The sequence below is a fragment of the Procambarus clarkii genome, chromosome 11 (assembly GCF_040958095.1).
Source record: "Procambarus clarkii isolate CNS0578487 chromosome 11, FALCON_Pclarkii_2.0, whole genome shotgun sequence".
NCBI lineage: Eukaryota > Metazoa > Arthropoda > Malacostraca > Decapoda > Cambaridae > Procambarus > Procambarus clarkii.
In genome coordinates, this window is record NC_091160.1 from 34,653,198 (window position 1) to 34,667,409 (window position 14,212).

Here is a 14,212-nt window from a genome sequence, read left to right on the forward strand (position 1 = left end):
ATGGGGTCGACCAAAGCAGGGTGAGACAGGAAGACAGAACAACACATAGACAGAGATAGGGAGAGAAAGTAGGAGAAAAAGATGATGTTTGAAGAAATGGAAGAAGGAAGAAGTGAGAGAGAGGGGGATGAGAGGGGTGGGGGGAATTTGGAAGAGAGTGTGTGGGGGGGTAGAGAGGGGTTGACAGGGTGGGAGAGTGGGTTGAGAAGGGGAGTAGAGGGAAGGGGAAGGAACTCGGAGAGGGAGGGGCGGGGGGACAGCGAAAGAGAAATGAGAAGGGGGAAGAGTAGAGAGAGAGAGACCCGGTCGCAGGTGAAGAGGGAGAGAGGAAGAGATTGGAAGGAGAGGTGTGAGAGAGGAGGAGAAAGTTGGAAAGGGAGATAGAGGGAGAGATTGGAAGACAGGTGGAGTTGCTACAAGGGAGAGAGAGAGATGGTAGCCGTCAGGTAAATCGGTACATGTGAACCAGGCAACTGTTGTGGGTCGCATACTGGGAAACGCTCCAACGCAGTACATTTCTACGCAGGACTTACGCACCTGTTGTGAGTTGCATCCTGGGAGAAATCTAACGTTGGTTCGAGCGACCTTTGAGCAACCTAAACGGCGTGTGCTAGTTCTAACAACACGCCATAGACAGGTGGACGTTAGCGAGGCCGGCCGCTATAGGCAACCGATGGGTCTAGAAGCTCTATAATTCTCATCACGTGTTTAACATGCATTGGGTAATTTATTCTAGCATAATTGCCAATCGAGCAACTTAGTATGGTCTCCCCCATAACATCCAGAGAAAACGGAAATATAATTACTGCCGCGATAAAATTCATAGAAAACTATAACAATGACACGTATTTCAAGGATAAACTTTTGATAAGTAGAGAAATCCTGTATATAATAATTTGCTTGTCGAGGCCCAACTAGCCAAGTGCGAGGCTATGAAAAGGTGATCACCAATCCAGTTGCTGGCCAGGCCCACCTGTGGGTAGCCTTATTGGAAAGATTATAGCTTAATTTGTACAGGGTTTCCCTACAGGTGGTGGACGGCCCCATACCCATCCCGTGGGCGGTGGTGGAGGACCTAATAACCACAATCAAGTCCGTCCTTAACAACCCAACACCAATCAGGTCAGACCTTAACAACCCAACACCAATCAGGTCAGACCTTAACAACCCAACACCAATCAGGTCAGACCTTAACAACTCAATTCAATATGTGAAGGCAAAAGCAAAATCACGACTGAATATAATGAGAGCAATCACAGGGCCCCGTCTAAGAGCGGGACACAGAGTGTTAAGAATGTTTTACATACACGCCGTTCGTTCCCTGGTTGATTATGCAGCGCCTGTCTTACTCGCTCTTTCTCCTGGTCAGTGGGCAAACGTTGAGGTTATTCAAAATGATGCAATGCGAGTCATAACAGGAGCTCCCAGGTGGACTAAAATCCTAAGACTAGAAACCAAGCTAACGTCGATTGAAATAAGGGTAAAAGGGATTGTTGCGTGCAGGCTGACCAAGATATTGACTGGACCCAGAATCAGTTCACTTAAAGATATAATCACTGGAGCACTAACTCTGGACAGAAGAGCCTCCAATAGCAACAGGTGGACCCATTGTGCGATAAACACCATCAAATACATTCGATGTAACATAGTCACTGAGAAGGGTGTCGACGATATACATGCAGACTTTGTTATGCAAGCCCCTTGGGAATCTCTGCCAGCAGACTTTAAAATTATGGTTCTTGAAGGAAAAAAGAACCAGACAAATCCTTATCTGTTACGTAATATTACATAGATGCATATAGAAGCTAACTTGGCATCCGACAGCTTCACATACTTCACAGATGGATCAGTAAACCAGCAGGGACAAGAAACCGGAGCTGCAGTTAAAGCAGGAAACTCTGTAAATAGTTGGAGGCTCTCAAATGGGTGTTCGACTTTACAAACAGAGATGCTAGCCATTCAAAAGGCTTTGGAACATGTTCTTGCTGAACACCAACAACATGTTATCATACATACAGATTCGAGAACCGCCATTGAAACCTTGCAACAAGAACACATATGTGATAACATACATCTGATCACAAATGTCATATCATTAATGCAAACACTCAAACGACAAGGCCGACGGGTACTTATCAACTGGGTGCCAAGTCATGTGGGAATAATAGGAAATGACATTGCAGACGAAGCTGCAAAACTTGCTACTAAGAGGAGAAATGTAGACATTTACATACCACAGAGTCTATCACAGATTAAGAAAGTAATTAGAAACAGAGCAATGCAAAAGATGTACAGTGACCACAACACAGCAGTTACAACATCAGGATCTGCGAATTGGTACAAGAATTCCACCAACTACGAACCACTTAGTTTGATGAAAGGGAACAGTAGAGCAACAGAAGTGCACTTACATCGCATCAGGCTTGGATACCCATGTGCATGGGAAATAGGCTTACAGGTTCCGGAAGATGAGAGGAAATGTCAGCACTGTGGAGAAATGCCCGACAGACCACTGGAACATTATCTAACACAGTACAGTTACAACCACAACAGACCACTGGAACATTATCTAACACAGTACACAGTTACAGCCACAACAGACCACTGGAACATTATCTAACACAGTGCACAGTTACAACCACAACAGACCACTGGAACATTATCTAACACAGTACACAGTTACAACCACAACAGACCACTGGAACATTATCTAACACAGTGCACAGTTACAGCCACAACAGACCACTGGAACATTATCTAACACAGTGCACAGTTACAGCCACAACAGACCACTGGAACATTATCCAACACAGTACACAGTTACAGCCACAACAGACCACTGGAACATTGTCTAACACAGTGCACAGTTACAGCCACAACAGACCACTGGAACATTATCTAACACAGTACACAGTTACAACCACAACAGACCACTGGAACATTATCCAACACAGTGCACAGTTACAAACCCATTAAGATTTCAACTTAGATTCAACAGAGCAGAAGTTGTTGTTAAACACATGGGACAAAATCTTACTGAAGCGACCATACGAGTCATAAATACTCACACTCCGCCCAAGTAAAACAGAAACAAGCAACACTTAGAGGGCCAGCCAGAGGCTTAGGGCCCGCCCAGTGGGCCACCCAGAGGCTTAGGGCCCACGCAGGAATATCCCTGAAAAATAAAAAAATCAGGTCAGACCTTAGCACCAATCAGATCAGACCTTAACAACCCAACAACAATCAGGTCAGACCTTAACAACCCAACAACAATCAGGTCGGACCTTAACAACCCAACAACAATCAGGTCGGACCTTAACAACCCAACAACAATCAGGTCGGACCTTAACAACCCAACAACAATCAGGTCGGACCTTAACAACCCAACAACAATCAGGTCAGACCTTAACAACCCAACAACAATCAGGTCGGACCTTAACAACCCAACAACAATCAGGTCAGACCTTAACAACCCAACAACAATCAGGTCGGACCTTAATAACCCAACAACAATCAGGTCGGACCTTAACAACCCAACAACAATCAGGTCGGACCTTAACAACCCAACAACAATCAGGTCGGACCTTAACAACCCAACAACAATCAGGTCGGACCTTAACAACCCAACAACAATCAGGTCAGACCTTAACAACCCAACAACAATCAGGTCGGACCTTAACAACCCAACAACAATCAGTGCTTTGTTGAATCCAATCAACAATTTGAGTGTTTTATTTTAAAATATATCCCTTAACGTGATTCGGGATTAGGCTTTACATAGATGATTAGGCTTTACATTGATGATTAGGCTTTACATAGATGATTAGGCTTTACATTGATGATTAGGCTTTACATTGATGATTAGGCTTTACATTGATGATTAGGCTTTACATAGATGATTAGGCTTTACATAGATGATTAGGCTTTACATAGATGATTAGGCTTTACATTGATGATTAGGCTTTACATTGATGATTAGGCTTTACATAGATGATTAGGCTTTACATTGATGATTAGGCTTTACATTGATGATTAGGCTTTACATAGATGATTAGGCTTTACATAGATGATTAGGCTTTACATAGATGATTAGGCTTTACATAGATGATTAGGCTTTACATAGATGATTAGGCTTTACATAGATGATTAGGCTTTACATAGATGATTAGGCTTTACATAGATGATTAGGCTTTACATAGATGATTAGGCTTTACATTGATGATTAGGCTTTACATAGATGATTAGGCTTTACATAGATGATTAGGCTTTACATAAATGATTAGGCTTTACATTGATGATTAGGCTTTACATAGATGATTAGGCTTTACATAAATGATTAGGCTTTACATAGATGATTAGGATTTATTCAAATATAAATTACAATCATATAGCCATTGTCATCAGAGCCGCCATTTTTTTAATCAAAAATATTATATTATATTAATATATTTAAACTAATTCAGCTTAAATAAATCTTCAGGAACAGTACGGGGAGAAACCTATGACAAGCAGCCGGCTTCCTGCCCCGGTCGAGGCCACTAGAGACTGCGTTCCTCAGGTGAAATCAGGTAAGGTTTAAAAAATTTTTTTTTAAATATATTTAAAATTTAAATTTTAAATCGATTTAAAATTGTATTCCAGCATAGGCTAACAAAACTAAACCCACAGCGTTCGGAAATCGCGTCACAGCGTTCGTAAATAGCGTCACAGCGTTCGTAAATAGCGTCACAGCGTTCGTAAATAGCATCACAGCGTTCGTAAATCGCATCACAGCGTTCGTAAATCGCATCACAGCGTTCGTAAATCGCGTCACAGCGTTCGTAAATCGCGTCACAGCGTTCGTAAATCGCATCACAGCGTTCGTAAATCGCATCACAGCGTTCGTAAATAGCGTCACAGCGTTCGTAAATCGCATCACAGCGTTCGTAAATCGCATCACAGCGTTCGTAAATTGCGTCACAGTGTTCGGAATCGATATCATATCTAGACACAATTTATTTTCCCCCGAATACAAAAGGTTTTGTGTTGCTGTGTCTGGGAGTGACAGATGTCAAGTGATAAAGGAGAAAGCCTTTTTTCCAGGTAACACAGCCTTGTCCGATCTGGTTTGTGTGTGTGGGGGCTGTAACTGCAGCAATGGTTGGCCGAGTCGTTATCGTGTGGGGCTGGGATACGAGGACAAGGAGCTGGGATATGGGGACCAGGAGCTGGGATACGAGGGCAAGGAGCTGGGATACGAGGACAAGGAGCTGGGATACAGTGACAAGGAGCTGGGATACGAGAACAAGGAGCTGGGATACAAGAACAAGGAGCTGGGATATGAGGACAAGGAGCTGGGATACGAGAACAAGGAGCTGGGATACGAGAACAAGGAGCTGGGATACGAGGACCAGGAGCTGGGATACGAGGACCAGGAGCTGGGATACGAGGACAAGGAGCTGGGATACGAGGACAAGGAGCTGAGATACAAGGACAAGGAGCTGGGATACAAGAACAAGGAGCTGGGATACAAGAACAAGGAGCTGGGATACGAGAACAAGGAGCTGGGATACGAGGACAAGGAGCTGGGATACGAGAACAAGGAGCTGGGATACGAGGACAAGGAGCTGGGATACAAGAACAAGGAGCTGGGATACAAGGACAAGGAGCTGGGATACGAGAACAAGGAGCTGGGATACGAGGACAAGGAGCTGGGATACGAGAACAAGGAGCTGGGATACAAGGACAAGGAGCTGGGATACGAGAACAAGGAACTGGGATACGAGAACAAAGAACTGGGACACAAGAACAAGGAGCTGGGACACAAGAACAAGGAGCTGGGATACGAGAACAAGGAACTGGGACACAAGAACAAGGAGCTGGGACACAAGGACAAGGAGCTGGGATACGAGGAGTCGGAGCCCCTAGCACAAAAATGAATGGCTATCTAGCCAAACAGGATAACCATTTCCCACGACAGTTATCCCCCCATAAGTGCAATTATGCACTGTTTATGACAGTAAGAAAGTGTACTTATTTCACTTAGTATTAAATCGTACTGTCAATTCCGAGGATGGGTGGCAGCCCAGTTAGAACAGAAACAATGCAATTGGGCAACACAACGACCAGACACACATTGTAAACTCTGCAACAAATGACTGACCGAAAATGATTACGATTTTTAACGATTTAACGATTTTTAACGGGTTTTAACGATTTTAACGATTTTATCGATTTTTAAAATTTTTTAACTATTTTAATATTAACGATTTTTAATGATTTTAACGGTTATAACGACTTTAACGATTTTAACGATTTTTAACGATTTTATCGATTTTAACGATTTTTAACGGTTTTAACGATTCTTAACGGTGTCATTGTAGTCATGAGAAGTCTTTTCGCTGTTGAATTTGTAGTTTTATAAGTCTTAGTATAACTAATTGCCTCTTTAGGCACAATAACAGCCGCTGTGAAGGTCTTTCTGACTGGTGATTAGCAACCAGTTGTTAATTAGTTGTTTGTGCTTCACCTGAGCACCAAGTGATTAGCAGGTGATCTGTGATTACTCATTTATACCTTATCTGAGCACCTGGTGATTACTCTTGGGAGGTGGTGGTGTTTGGACAGGTGTGTGGTGAGGGAGGAGGTCCTATACAGGTGTGTGTAGTGAGGGAGGAGGTCCTATACAGGTGTGTGTGGTGAGGGAGGAGGTCCTATACAGGTGTGTGTGGTGAGGGAGGAGGTCCTATACAGGTGTGTGGTGAGGGAGGTGGTCCTATACAGGTGTGTGTAGTGAGGGAGGAGGTCCTATACAGGTGTGTGTGGTGAGGGAGGAGGTCCTATACAGGTGTGTGTAGTGAGGGAGGAGGTCCTATACAGGTGTGTGGTGAGGGAGGAGGTCCTATACAGGTGTGTGGTGAGGGAGGAGGTCCTATACAGGTGTGTAGTGAGGGAGGAGGTCCTATACAGGTGTGTAGTGAGGGAGGAGGTCCTATACAGGTGTGTAGTGAGGGAGGAGGTCCTATACAGGTGTGTAGTGAGGGAGGAGGTCCTATACAGGTGTGTAGTGAGGGAGGAGGTCCTATACAGGTGTGTAGTGAGGGAGGAGGTCCTATACAGGTGTGTAGTGAGGGAGGAGGTCCTATACAGGTGTGTAGTGAGGGAGGAGGTCCTATACAGGTGTGTAGTGAGGAAGGAGGTCCTATACAGGTGTGTAGTGAGGGAGGAGGTCCTATACAGGTGTGTAGTGAGGTGCAGGAGAGTCCGCTACTTTAACAACTTTAGGAATCAATAATGATCCACCTTACCATCACCCTCAGCTGTTCCTGCTCCTGTTCCTGTTCCTGCTCCTGTTCCTGTTCCTGTTCCTGCTCCTGTTCCTGTTCCTGCTCCTGCTCCTGCTCCTGTTCCTGTTCCTGCTCCTGCTCCTGTTCCTGTTCCTGTTCCTGCTCCTGTTCCTGTTCCTGCTCCTGTTCCTGTTCCTGCTCCTGTTCCTGCTCCTGCTCCTGTTCCTGTTCCTGCTCCTGCTCCTGTTCCTGCTCCTGTTCCTGTTCCTGCTCCTGTTCCTGTTCCTGCTCCTGTTCCTGTTCCTGCTCCTGTTCCTGTTCCTGCTCCTGTTCCTGTTCCTGCTCCTGTTCCTGTTCCTGCTCCTGTTCCTGTTCCTGCTCCTGTTCCTGTTCCTGCTCCTGTTCCTGTTCCTGCTCCTGTTCCTGTTCCTGCTCCTGTTCCTGTTCCTGCTCCTGTTCCTGTTCCTGCTCCTGTTCCTGTTCCTGTTCCTGTTCCTGCTCCAGAGCTCTAACTGCCGGCCAGAACTCTAACTCTAATGTAGCCTGGCGTGAAGGAATAGAGCCTCGTGTGTGTGTGTGTGTCTGGGGGTCATTAACCCTGGTGCTTTAAGACACAAGGATGGTTCCCTTCTTAGCTTAACAATCCCTCGATGCCTCAAAGACCTTCACCGGGCGAGTTGTGGGTTCGATTCCCAGATGCCTCAAGCATCGCTCAGGTGTCACGATTGACGGCTGATAACGATGATGGCACAGATATTGACCGATATGATGATATGATATGATCATTAGTACCGGACACTGCCGTGTTGGGAGAGAGAGAGAGAGAGAGAGAGAGAGAGAGAGAGAGACAGACAGCCAGATAGAGAGTCTATATCCACGAGAAACAACGTCTGTCTGTCTGTCTGTCTGTCTGTCTGTCTGTCTGTCTGTCTGTCTGTGTGACACGAGACATATATTATTTTTCTTTATTATTTTCTGTTATATAGCTTTGACTTGCTCGCTATTCTTACGTACAGTGAAGCCAATTTCGTAGTGTCTTTTGAAGTAATTCTTGGACCTGACAGGACTGGTGAGGGGGGGGGGGGGGGGGGTGTTGACAGTCTGGTGAAGGGGGGGGGGGGATGGGGGCCACGTTGGGTACCCAAATGGGTAACCCATTTGGGTTCTGTTTTATCGAGAAGTTTAGCGAGCGCTGATATAGGTAATAATTGGAAACAGTGTTGCTATTTCAATGTCTTGACTTGCATAATGTGAGTTTTAAGTTCGCTATCAGTCCAGTACTAAGCTGTGTGTGTGTGTGTGTGTGTGTGTGTGTGTGTGTAATTACCTAAGTGTAGTTACAGGATGAGAGCTACGCTCGTGGTGTCCCGTCTTCCGTGTGTGTGTGTGTGTGTGTGTGTGTGTGTGTGTGTGTGTGTGTGTGTGTGTGTGTGTGTGTGTGTGTGTCTGTAACACACACGGGGCATGGTGAAGGGTTTTCTCCCGGCAAGTCCCGCCCCCCGGGTCCTAAGTCCCGCCTCCCCGGGTCCTAAGTCCCGCCTCCCCGGGTCCTAAGTCCCGCCCCTCGGGTCCTAAGTCCCGCCTCCCCGGGTCCTAAGTCCCGCACCTCGGGTCCTAAGTCCCGCCTCCCCGGGTCCTAATTCCCGCCCCTCGGGTCCTAAGTCCCGCCCCCCCGGGTCCTAAGTTCCGCCCCAGGGTCCTAAGTCCCGCCTCCCCGGGTCCTAAGTCCCGCCTCCCCGGGTCCTAAGTCCCGCCCCAGGGTCCTAAGTCCCGCCCCCCGGGTCCTAAGTTCCGCCCCCCGGGTCCTAAGTCCCGCCCCCCCAGGACCTAAGTCCCGCCCCCCGGGTCCTAAGTCCCGCCCCCGGGTCCTAAGTCCCGCCCCAGGGTCCTAAGTCCCGCCCCAGGGTCCTAAGTCCCGCCTCCCCGGGTCCTAAGTCCCGCCCCCGGGTCCTAAGTCCCGCCCCCCGGGTCCTAAATCCCGCCCCCGGGTCCTAAGTTCCGCCCCCGGGTCCTAAATCCCGCCCCCGGGTCCTAAGTCCCGCCCCCGGGTCCTAAGTCCCGCCCCAGGTCCTAAGTCCCGCCCCCCGGGTCCTAAGTCCCGTCCCCGGGTCCTAAGTCCCGCCCCAGGTCCTAAGTCCCGCCCCCCGGGTCCTAAGTCCCGCCCTCGGGTCCTAAGTCCCGCCCCCCGGGGTCCTAAGTCCCGCCCCCGGGTCCTAAGTCCCACCCCCCCGGGTCCTAAGTCCCGCCCCCGGGTCCTAAGTCCCGCCCCGGGTCCTAAGTCCCGCCTACCGGGTCCTAAGTTGATCTGGACTTGTGGTCTAGAAACAACAGGCTCCTGTCTGGGATGTTTCGGTATTTATTTCGCGGGGTGATAAGCAGCGGTTATAACGAAGTTGTTATTTACAACGAAATGGTTGTTAATAGCGAAGTGGTTAATAGTGAAGTGGTTGTTTATAACAAAGTGGTTATTGAGACAATGTCTAAATTGATAAGAGAAGCGCGACATTTAAATTTGGCCAATAGTAGGGCATGCTGACTCTCTTCTCCAATCAACGCACTCCTAGCGACGAAGGCGACCAATAGGATTTGAAAATTCAAATTTAAGTTCAGACGTGTTCGATTTTGCGTTACAGAAGACGCGTTGCTGGGATCACCATACCAGCGGTAACGGTCAGCAGTTAAGAGGTTAAGAAGCCTTTAATGTCTTTTATGATACGCATATATAAACTATAAAAATTAAATAAATGAGGCAATTCACGCCCGTCTGCCCGAGGCGCTATCAAACCCGCGTGATAGGCTGCGTGATAGATAAGTTACGTTTAAAAAGCAGATATTAATTTACACCCAAGGAACCCTATCTATATATATATTTATATAGTGTTTAAAATATTAGTATAAAAAGTTCACGATAAAAATTATAATTTGGCAATTACCTCTAATGTTTTAACGGAGAAATAAATTAGCGCTCTGACTATGTTAGCAACATTGTTAACGTATAATTGTTGAGGTAATGTGTGTGTGTGTTCGCGGGTGTTTGACTTTCAGTATTATAAGGTAATTAATTACATCTAAGCTATATTTTTGTGATAACATCACAGCACTAAATTAAGAGAAGTCAAATCAGAGTCGCCGAAGTCTGTGAAGTTTGTTAATTGGGTTGATTGAGTTCAGTGAGATTCATACACACACGCGCGCGCACACACACACACACACACACACACACACACACACGCGCACACACACACACACACACACACACACACACACACACACACACACACACACACACACACACACACACACACACACACACACACACACACTTGTGTGTGTGTGAGTTTTTTCCTTACACAAGTTTCTAAAGAAACTTGTGTAAAGAATCTTTCAGAACATTATATAGCACATATGTCAGACCAATCCTGGAGTATGCGGCACCAGCATGGAGTCCATATCTAGTCAAGGATAAGACTAAACTGGAAAAGGTTCAAAGGTTTGCCACCAGACTAGTACCCGAGCAGAGGGGTATGAGCTACGAGGAGAGACTACGGGAATTAAACCTCACTTCGCTGGAAGACAGAAGAGTTAGGGGGGACATGATCACCACATTCAAGATTCTCAAGGAAATCGACAGGGTAGATAAAGACAGGCTATTTAACACAAGGGGCACACGCACTAGGGGACACAGGTGGAAACTGAGTGCCCAAATGAGCCACAGAGATATTAGAAAGAACTTTTTTAGTGTCAGAGTGGTTGACAAATGGAATGCATTAGGCAGTGATGTGGTGGAGGCTGACTCCATACACAGTTTCAAGTGTAGATATGATAGAGCCCAATAGGCTCAGGAACCTGTACACCAGTTGATTGACGGTTGAGAGGCGGGACCAAAGAGCCAGAGCTCAACCCCCGCAAGCACAACTAGGTGAGTATTTAAAAATATTTCAGGTATTTCTCATTGCTCCGGTTCCATCTCTCATTTACTGGTGCCTCATCTATCCTGCCTATTTCCTGCCCCATTCCGTCAACTACAGCCTCCGGTCTCCGCAGTAATGGGCCCATTTCGTTTCAATTTCCAGTGTGTGAGAGAGAGTCGGGCAGCCTTGATGACTCTGCCTCCCTGTAATGCTTCAGTGTCTTGAATTTCCTCAAAAGACGCTTGTTCCCCGGTGCTGCCATCACCAAGCATTCCTTAATGGGCTCGTTCCCACGGGAATGATGCCCTCTTCGTCTCTGCTGGCTGGCAGACAGTTCCCTTCTCTCGCTGTAACTACCACTGACATGCCAGCGAAGGGGATTAATTATCTGGAGGGAAGCGCCAAAGCCATTCCGACTGTATGCCGCATGGAAGGGGTCAGGATAAGGATTTGGGATGGGACGGGGGGAAAGGAATGGTGCCCCAACCACTTATGGACAGTCGGGGATTGAACGCCGACCTGCATGAAGCGAGACCGTTGCTCTACCGTCCAGCCCAAGTGCTATATAGTCGTAATGGCTTGGTGCTTTCCCCCCTGATAGTGCCCTTCCATTCCTGTCTATGGCGGTTGCATCATTACCACCACGCAGACACCTCGGCCAATTAGATGCTTCACTAATGTAACCAGCCAATTACATCAACAACCACTCCAGCTAACTACCTTGCGTGTTCAAATAACGATATCAACCAATCAGGCATAAGATTTCATTAGCGTTGGTAACTCTCTCTGTCTCTGTCTGTCTCTCTCTCTCTCTCTCTCTCTCTCTCTCTCTCTCTCTCTCTCTCTCTCTCTCTCTCTCTCTCTCTCTCTCTCTCTCTCTCTCTCTCTCTCTCTCTCTCTCTCGCTCTGTCTCTGTCTCTGTCTCTGTCTCTGTCTCTCTCTGTCTTTGTCTCTGTCTCTGTCTCTCTCGCTCTCTGTCTCTGTCTCTGTCTCTCTCTGTCTCTGTCTCTGTCTGTCTCTGTCTCTCTCTCTCTCTCTCTCTCTCTCTCTCTCTCTCTCTCTCTCTCTCTCTCTCTCTCTCTCTCTCTCTCTCTCTCTCTCTCTCTCTCTCTCTCTGTCTGTCTCTCTTTCTCTCTCTCTCTCTCTCTCTCTCTCTCTCTCTCTCTCTCTCTCTCTCTCTCTCTCTCTCTCTCTCTCTCTCTCTCTCTCTCTCTCTCTCTGTCTCTCTGTCTCTCTCTCTCTCTCTCTCTCTCTCTCTCTCTCTCTCTCTCCCCCCACCAGACAAAAGAAGGCTTCATCCCATAATTAACAACCTTCGTCTTATTTTTCAGCACCAGCAACATTCCATACAGTTGATACTATCAATGAGCAACACATGCAAATAGGGCCATGTTCCTGGCTGTCCTTCACCTATCCACCCCCACACCCCCCTACACCCCCCTTCGCTGGAAATCTGTCTGTAATATTCGTTATCAATTCCCGAAATTGTTTGTCGTGTGCGTGGCAGCGCGCAACAGGTGAGGGCGCCAAGCATGTTGGCGGGAAACTGCTCATCCTTCCAGAGACTCTGTTATTTACGCTCCTCGCAGGCAGTCCAGTACCAAAATAACAACTATTATCATATTAAAAGCCCTTAAAAATTACTCTCCCACGTGCGGGAAGAGAGGCGAGATTATATCTGATCAGTTGATCAATATTTACTCGTGGGGCTGGCAGCGGTGAGACGGCTACCTGTCGGATGGTCCTCCTTTGGGGGATAAGTTGTCGTACCGGAGAGGAGGGTCTGGGGGTCGGCAGAGCTGCGAGTGTCGCCGGGGAAGGTGGACGTGCTAGAGCTCGTCTCCCTCTCTCTCGCCAGCGCTCTAAACCTAACTCGTTTACGGAGTATTAATAAAATTAATACATCGCACGCCGTAATTAGCGGCAGTTTTTGCCTCCTGCAATAATTATTCAATTAGTCAAGCCGCGTAAATAATAATCATGCAATAACTTGTGTTAGTTTGATTATTAATTATATAATTCCAACGGAAACTCCTGACCGTGTATCAAGGTAGTAATTCCTTTACAAATTGGAAAAAAATATATATATGAAAATACGTTTTTAAATGTGATAATAGAAAGTATTGCCAAATACATTTTCTGAATACGGAACTCTGATATTAACCATCTAGTGAAGAGAGAGTAGTTAACCACTGACCTAACTACCTCTACTAACTACCGGTCAGTGAACGAGGTAGTTAACGACTGACCAAACTACCCCCCTAAGTTCCGGTCAGTGAACGAGGTAGTTAACGACTGACCAAACTACCCTCTAACTACCGGTCAGTGAACGAGGTAGTTAACGACTGACCAAACTACCCTCTAACTACCGGTCAGTGAACGAGGTAGTTAACGACTGACCAAACTACCGGTCAGTGAACGAGGTAGTTAACGACTGACCAAACTACCGGTCAGTGAACGAGGTAGTTAACGACTGACCAAACTACCCCCTAACTACCAGCACCTCTCAAACAACCAGCCACTTGAACACTTCCGTTAAGGTAAGCAAGTTTAAACCTTGTATCGAACACGTTGTACCGAACGAGGGGTGAGAACAGCCTGAACTACCTCATCCCTGTGTGTATATTTATAACCCCAATTAACCTCTCGGACGCAAGTTCGAATCCCCGTCACGGCTCTTGTGGATTTGTCCATATAAACTATTTCAATTTCAATTTAAATATATTGACTGGGAGAAGGGTAGTTTATTATGTATGCAAACTCCTGTTAACAAGCTGAGACAGCTTAATTGGCCTTTCTTAGGGGAAAGTCTTAAGGTGCTATAGTGTTTTTTTCTCTCTGTAACACGACCCTGGTGAACAGTTAGCCACCTGGTGCTCGGTTACTGCTTCTCTGACACTTCTGTCTCTCTGTCTGTCTGTCTCTATCTCTGTCTCTGTCTGTCTCTATCTCTGTCTCTCTCTCTCTCACTCTCTCTCTCTCTCTCTCTCTCTCTCTCTCTCTCTCTCTCTCTCTCTCTCTCTCTCTCTCTCTCTC

The 14,212-nt window shown here is 46.7% G+C and overlaps 2 protein-coding genes across 3 annotated transcripts in view; one reads left to right on the plus strand and one right to left on the minus strand.

Moving 5' to 3' along the window:
• Positions 1–3,121: 3,121 nt before the first annotated feature.
• LOC138363660 (uncharacterized protein DDB_G0285291-like) lies at positions 3,122–7,974 on the minus strand. The gene is made up of 3 exons (XM_069323034.1): positions 7,929–7,974; positions 7,287–7,777; positions 3,122–3,175 (listed from the first exon to the last, which is right to left on the minus strand). The coding sequence occupies exons 1-3, from the start codon at positions 7,972–7,974 to the stop codon at positions 3,122–3,124; spliced, it is 591 nt and encodes a 196-aa protein (XP_069179135.1).
• A 5,009-nt stretch (positions 7,975–12,983) lies between these two features.
• The window catches only part of LOC123758266 (ras-related protein Rap-1b), a 90,482-nt gene continuing 89,253 nt past the window's right edge, over positions 12,984–14,212 (plus strand). For both annotated transcript variants that reach the window (XM_069322559.1, XM_069322560.1), the window contains exon 1: positions 12,984–13,226. The gene's annotated coding sequence lies outside the window, so the exon portion shown is untranslated. The remainder of the gene's footprint in view (positions 13,227–14,212) is intronic.